The sequence below is a fragment of the Zea mays genome, chromosome 7, assembly GCF_902167145.1.
Source record: "Zea mays cultivar B73 chromosome 7, Zm-B73-REFERENCE-NAM-5.0, whole genome shotgun sequence".
Lineage (NCBI taxonomy): Eukaryota > Viridiplantae > Streptophyta > Magnoliopsida > Poales > Poaceae > Zea > Zea mays.
Window position 1 is genome coordinate 103,793,778 of NC_050102.1, and position 7,630 is coordinate 103,801,407.

Below are 7,630 nucleotides of genomic sequence, written 5' to 3' on the forward strand. Positions count from 1 at the left end.
GGTTGACTGGATTGTTGACATGGCGTGCATTAGCTCATGCAAAAGGTGGCCTTGAACCAAGGCTGCGGTCATACCCACAAGGTAGCTGCGCTGCGTATGCAAGCTCTGCGCGTACGGGCTAAGTTGGCATTGCTCTCCAAATACAGAAACCAAACATACGGTGCAGTTGGCTGGAAAACAGGGCTAAAACCTGCACGCACACGCACGCGTGCAGGTGCAGCCATTGGCACTTTTTGCTTGCTTGCCTGCGTGGAAACTCAGCTTTCCCATGATTCCATTGTGCCAGACCGGCGCTGGATGCACCGGATACCAATCACGCGGATAGTGAATGAGGCCAACAAAACGAAGCTACCTGCATTCCATAGCCGGTCCACATTGACGGCGTTGCTTTGCCTTTATACTCCCACCCGTGCGTCCACCATTGTCCAGAGAGCCAGAGCACATTCTTATCCCACATCATCCATCAACTCGGAGCGCAGATTTTTGGGAACTCGAAGCAGAGCCAGACACAGCACAGCCCAGGAGAAGCGAGCGCAGACGATGGCGGCGGTGTGGTGGTGGTGGGCGCCGCTGCCGGCGTGGCTGACCTCCAGTGCGTTATGGTTCCTCGTCGTCAACGCGGTCGTCGCCGCGGTCGCCGTCCTTTCCTCCAGGCCGCTGCCGCTGCAATCGCCCCGCTGCGGTGCCGGGGTCTCGCTCACGCGGAGGGCCTCGTCCGCGGTGCTGCAGCGCCTCCGCTCCTTCTCCATCTTCTCCTTCCCCTCCGCCTGCCTCAACTACACCACGCCATCGACGTTCACGCAGCCTGACGCCGCCACCGCCGCCGCCCAAGAAACAGAGGAGACGTCCAGGACACCGACGACGGCCAAGCCGTCGCCGCGCGCGCTCCCGCTCCCGCTCCCGCCATCCCCGCTGTCGCCGTCAGTGCGCGCGCCGGCGGCAGACGACGACGTGCCCAGCGGGATGAGCATGGACGAGGCCTACGCGCTGGCGCTGGAGGCGCGCCGGCGGCCGGACCGGGAGAGGGAGGAGGAGGCCAGGAGGTCCGAGGTGGACGCCAGGGCCGAGGAGTTCATCCGCGGCTTCAAGGAGGACCTGCGCCAGCAGCGCCTCAACTCCATCCTCAACTACACCAAGATGCTCAAGCAGCGCGCGTTTGGCGGCGGCGCCGGCGCCGGCGCCCGCCGGCAGCCGGATGCCCGGCCAGATCAGCTTTGAGTCACGTGATCAATTCGTTCGTTTAAGATATTTGGTCAGCGTTTTTCAGGGAGACCAAATCAGTTTTGAGTTCTGTACATAGGATGCTGCTTTCAACAGATTGTTTGTATAGTTTAAACACATTGTTTGCATGTTTTTTTCCCTTCTTATTTCGCATTTCCACACATGCTAATATTTTATTGTAGTCACTTCTCGTTTGTTCTTTGAAAGAGGTGAGAAATAATATATGTGCCGATCCATTATTTTAGTCTATCTCTGTGCCATGAGTTTCGACAACACTAAATGTTTCATATATGATCGCCAACAATACATGATTTATAGTGACTTCGTACAAATAATTTCCAATCTTTACAAAACAGTATTAAATAATACTAGGTTCTGGAACTTCACTTGTGAAATAGTTGGCAGGTCGGACTCCGCTCGATTCATTGCTGGACGGCCCATGGATGGATGTAGAACAGCCCACCTCATCCCTGGACAGACTCGGCCGAAAGTAGGTGCTGATCATGGGATTATTAGTACCTTATCGTGGAGCTGCTAGACACAGGGTTACGGGACAAGCTATAAGAGAGGGGTCGGTGTCACCTGGCTAATACACGGAGCTGTCTGGTGAGCACAAAGCGAACTATTCTTTCGCCTTTTACTCAAGAATACCGTGTGCTCATCATAATTAGCAGCATACGCTAATTTTTGAAGGGAGTTCTCCTATTTAGGTGGGCCCCAACAAATTCAATGTAATTTGATTATAATACCAAATGCTGAAGCGCACTGCAATGGAAAATGCTTTACTTCATTGTCACTATGTCCAAAAGAAAAGGAAAAGAATCATGGTTTCCGTTAACATAAAGAATTGTTCTTTTCTTTTATCGGAGGTTGTGCCCTTTTTTCTACCTGAAATCCAACATTGGATGAAGAGAAATTGGCCACGCAAGACGGCTACTTTGGAAGCATATCAGCGCAAAGGTTACAAGCCATTCTATTGGATGCTCAGCTTTGTGCACAAATTGTTACAGAAATTAAATAGAAAAGATCGTTGTCTCATTAGGGCTTGTTGTTAGCAAGGTTAACCATTTCGACGAGATTGGAAATCCCGTACAAGACCAAAAACAAATTTGGAACGAAATACATCAAAATTTGCTCAAATCCTCTCGAGATAGAGTTTTAAATTTAAAAACAAAATTCGGTGTTTTCTCGGTGAAATTCGTTGTTTCGGACCGAAAAACAATTCTCATGTTGAGAAAAAAAAATGAAAATTTTGATAGAATTCAGCGAAAAGCACCGAAATCCGGTCGAAATAAGGTTTTTCGTTTTTGAATTTTTAAAGTTTATGAATAGTGGACCAAGTTTTCCAAAATCTGTACCGAAAACCTATTCACGTAGGTGTCTGAAAACGAAAAACACCGAAATTCAGAGAATTTCGCTCGAATTTTCTAACCCTGGTTGTTAGTAAGGGAATTATAGAGAACTGAGAGAGGTATAATCCCTTGCTATTTAAAATTGAGTAGCATGGGATTCTAGTCCCTTCAGAGCTTGCTCGGTTGCGTCTGGATCGAAGAGGATTTAATCCATTTAGATCAAATCCCCTTCTAATCAATTTTAACTAGAGAGAGATTTAATCCCATCAATCCCTTTCGATACATGCATAACCGAACAAACCTTTAATCTTCTTGCTCCCAAACAAGTCCTTAACGTCTTAACCATCACACACAAAACATGTCTAATTTAACAGAATACAACAATCACAATGGCGTTGTGAAAGGGATATAGGGTTTAACTTTTCCTATAATGGTGGTTGAATGCCCAACACAAATATTGGATTAACTAGTTTGCTCTAGATTATATATTCCACCGGTGCATAAAGGTTCAACACAAACCAATAAAAGATCAAAGTTAGAGTTCAAAAGCAAAGGAGCAAAGGAACCAAGTGTGCCCTGGTGTGGTGCACCGGAGTGTCCGGTGTGCCACCGGACAGTGTCCGGCGCACCAGGACCGTACAACTCCAAACTCGCCACCTTCGGGTTTCTGAGGGCATGCTCCGCTATAATTCACCGGACTCTCCGGTGCACTAGCGGAGCAACGGCTCTTCGACGCAACAGTCGACTGCAACGGACCCCTACAAACGCTACAGTGTGCGGATAGTGCGCGCAGAAGTCAGAGGCGCACCGGACAGTGAACAGTACATGTCCGGTGCCACTAGAAGACAAAGCCTCCAACGGTCGACAGCGCCCGAACCCTAACGGTTGGGTGACGTGGCTGGCGCACCGAACAGTGTCCGGTGACGCACCGGTGCGCCCATCGACAGCAGCCCAACCCCAACGGTTGATTGGTGGTTGAGGGCTATAAATACCCCTCAACCACCTCCACTCCAACCATCCAAGCATTCCACACATTGCATTCAATACAAGAGCAATAAACTTCACTCCAAGACACAAATCAAGCGATCGATCCACTCAAAGTCCCGAATTCAACTCTAGCGCATTAGGGCTTGTGAGAGAATCACTTGTGTTTCTTGTTGCTCTTGTTTGCTTGTTTGGCTTTCTTTTCTTTTCATTTGTTACTCTCAAGTGCTTTGTAAGCAAGGCAAGAGACACCAATTGTGTGGTGGTCCTTGCGGGGTCTAAGTGACCCATGAGAAGTAAGAAGAAAGCTCACTCGGTCTAAGTGACCGTTTGAGAGGGGGAAAGGGTTGAAAGAGACCCGGTCTTTGTGACCACCTCAACGGGGACTAGGTTCTTTAAAACCGAACCTCGGTAAAACAAATCACCGTGTTCATTCGCTTGTCTTTCATTTGATTTGTTTTCCCCTCTCTCCCGGACTTGATATTCGTTCTAACACTAACCTCGGCTTGTATTGTGTGTTTAAAGTTATAATTTTCAGATTCCGCCTATTCACCCCCTCTAGACGACTTTCAATTGGTATCAGAGCCCGGTACTTTATTTAGAGTCTAACCACTCGAAGTGATGTCAGTAGGATCCGCCAAGAGGGAGATGAAAACCAGCGAGAAGGCTACAAGCCACGGGAAGGCTCCATCAAGGGAGTCCGGCGCCAAAGGAAAGGAGGAATCACCTCCCCGCATCAAGTCGCATCGGAGTGGCGACAAGAAGAAAATGAAGAAAGTGGTCTACTACGATACCGACTCTTCATCGCCCTCCACATCCGGCTCCGACACGGCGTCCGTCACTTCTAAGCGCCAAGAGCGCAAGAAGTTTAATAAGATCCCCCTACGCTATCCCCGCATTTCTAAACGCGCTCCTCTACTTTCCATTCCATTAGGCAAACCACCATATTTTGATGGTGAGGATTATTGTATGTGGAGTGATAAAATGAGGCATCACCTAACCTCACTCCACGCAAGCATATGGGACATTGATGAGTTTGGAGCGCAGGTACCTACCGTAGGGGACGAGGGCTACGACTCGGACGAGGTCACCCAAATCCGGCACTTTAACTCCCAAGCCACTACTATACTCCTCGCCTCTCTATGTCGAGAGTAGTATAATAATGTGCAAGGGTTAAAAAGCGCCAAAGAGATTTGGGATGTCCTAAAGATCGCGCACGAAGGAGATGAGGTGACCAAGATCACCAAGCGGGAGACGATCGAGGGGGAGCTCGGTCGATTCGTCCTCCACCAAGGAGAGGAGCCACAAGCAATGTACAACCGGCTCAAAACCTTGGTGAATCAAGTGCGCAACCTCAAAAGCACAAAATGGGATGACCATGATATGGTCAAGATTATTCTTAGATCCCTCGTATTTTGTAATCCTACTCAAGTTCAATTAATACGTGGTGATCCTAGATATAAGCTAATGTCTCCCGAGGAGGTAATTGGGAAGTTTGTGAGCTTTGAGTTGATGATCAAAGGCTCCAAACACATTGTTGACTTGGAGCAAGGCGGCACCTCCACACCCGCGGTGCAACCCGTCGCATTCAAAGCGACGAAAGAAAAGAAAGAAGAGTCTACATCAAGTAGGCTCCCCATCGACACCTCCAAGCTCGACAATGAGGAAATGACGCTCATCATCAAGAGCTTTCGCCAAATCCTCAACCAAAGGAGGGGAAAGGACTACAAACCCCGCTCCAAGAGGGTCTGCTACAAATGTGGTAAGCCCGATCATTTTATCGCTAAATGCCCTATGTCTAGTGATAGTGACAGGGACAACGACAAGAAGAAGCAGGAGAAGAAGAGGTACTACAAGAAGAAGGGCGGCGATGCCCATGTATGTCGGGAATGGGACTCCGACAAGAGCTCCACCGACGAGGATGCCGCCAACATCGCCGTCAACAAGGGCCTCCTCTTCCCCAACGTCGGCCACAAGTGCTTCATGGCAAAGGACGACAAAAAGAAGAAGGTACAAACTAGAACCGCCCCAAGTATACTACATCTAGTGATGAGGGTAGTTCTAGTGATGATGAAGATGATTTGCTTACACTTTTTGCCAACCTTAACATGCAATAAAAAGAAAAATTGAATGAATTAATAGGAACTATTCATGAGAAGGATGAACTTTTGGATAGCTAAGAGGAATTCCTTATTAAGGAAAATAAAAAGCATGTTAAAGTGAAAAATGCTTATGCTCAGGAAGTAGAGAAAAATGAAAACTTGACTAAGGAGCTTAGCATTTGCCATGACACCATTTCAAACCTTAGAACTGAGAATGCTAGTTTAATTGCTAAGGTTGAAAAATTAAATGCTTGTAATGATTCAATTGCTAGTCTTAGAAATGAAAATGAAAATTTAGTTTCTAAGATTAAAGAGCTAAATGTTTGCAATGTTTCTATTTCCAATCTTGGAAATAAGAATGCTATTTTAAATGCTAAGATTGAGGAATTAAAATTATGCAAACCCTCTACATCTATTGTCGATCATGTTACTATTTGTACTAGATGTAGAGATGTTAATGAAGAAGCTATTCATGATCACCTTGCTTTAACTAAACAACAAAATGATCATATAGCTCAATTAACTTCTAAAATCAATGAGCATGAAATTGAAAATGAAAAATTTAAATTTGCTAGAAGCATGCTCTATAGTGGGAGACGCCCTGGCATTAAGGATGGCATTGGTTTCCAACAGGGAAGCAATGTCAAGCTTAATGCCCCTAAAAGATTGTCTAATTTTGTTAAGGGCAAGGCTCCCATGGTTCAGGATAATGAGGGCTATATTTTATATCCTGCTAATTATCCCGAACACAAGATTAGGAGAATTCATGCTAAGAAATCTCATTCTGTTTCCCATCATGCTTTTTATGTATAAGAATGAGACATCTAGCTCTATGCATTCTATCCATGTTAAATGGCCTAAAAAGGAAACTCCTACTGCATCAAATGAACCTAACATTTCATTTAAGACTTTTGATGCATCTTATGTTTTAACTAACAAATCAGGCAAAGTAGTTGCCAAATATGTTGGGGCAAACACAAGGGCTCCAAGACTTGTGTTTGGGTACCCAAGGTGCTTGTTTCTAATGCGACCCAAGACCGTTTGGGTACCTAAGAACAAAGCCTAAATTGTTTTGCAGGTTTATGCATCCGGGGGCACAAGTTGGATAATAGACGGTGGATGCACAAACCATATGACAGGGGAGAAAAGGATGTTCTCCTCCTACGAGAAAAACGAAGATTCCCAAAGAGCCATTACATTCGGGGATGGAAATCAAGGTTGGTCAAAGGGCTTGGTAAAATTGCTATATCACCTGACCATTCTATTTCCAATGTTTTTGTAACTCTTTAGATTACAATTTGCTTTCTGTTTCTCAATTATGTAAAATGGGCTACAACTGTCTTTTTACGGATATAGGTGTTACTGTCTTTAGAAGGAGTGATGATTCAGTAGCATCTAAGTGAGTATTAGAGGGTCAACTATACTTAGTTGATTTTAACAAAGCTTAACTCAACACTTGCTTAATTGCTAAGACTAATATGGGTTGGCTCTAGCATCGCCGACTAGCCCATGTTGGGATGAAGAATCTTCACAAGCTTCTAAAGGGAGAACACATTTAGGACTAACAAATGTTCATTTTGAGAAAGGGTTTGTAGCGCATGTCAAGCAGGAAAGCAAGTTGGTACCCACCATCCACACAAGAACATCATGACGATCGACAGTCCGCTTGAGCTACTTCACATGGATTTATTCGGCCCGATCGCTTACATAAGCATCGGCGGGAGTAAGTATTGTCTTGTAATTGTGGATGATTATTCTCGCTTCACTTGGGTATTCTTTTTGCAGGAAAAATCTCAAACCCAAGAGATCTTAATGGGATTCTTGAGACGAGCTCAAAATGAGTTCGGATTAAAAATCAAGAAAATAAGAAGTGATAATGGGACGGAATTCAAGAACTCACAAATAGAAGGATTTCTTGAGGATGAGGGAATCAAGCATGAGTTCTCTTCTCCCTACACACCTCAACAAAAT

At 45.7% G+C, this 7,630-nt stretch overlaps 1 protein-coding gene and 1 non-coding gene across 2 annotated transcripts; both read left to right on the forward strand.

Moving 5' to 3' along the window:
* Window positions 1–217: 217 nt before the first annotated feature.
* On the forward strand, window positions 218–1,468 carry LOC103632651 (uncharacterized). The gene has a single exon (XM_008654405.3). It carries the CDS (start codon window positions 298–300, stop codon window positions 1,216–1,218), a length of 921 nt encoding a protein of 306 aa, XP_008652627.1. The 5' UTR covers window positions 218–297; the 3' UTR covers window positions 1,219–1,468.
* A 350-nt stretch (window positions 1,469–1,818) lies between these two features.
* Window positions 1,819–1,937, forward strand: LOC111589905 (U5 spliceosomal RNA). Its single transcript, XR_004851711.1, has one exon. It is a non-coding gene; the product is annotated as a U5 spliceosomal RNA (small nuclear RNA).
* The last annotated feature ends 5,693 nt before the right edge of the window (window positions 1,938–7,630 follow it).

Excerpts from the sequence above, each read along its gene's own strand:
- LOC103632651 (XM_008654405.3), top strand. The coding sequence starts at position 298 with ATGCACCGGATACCAATCACGCGGATAGTGAATGAGGCCAACAAAACG.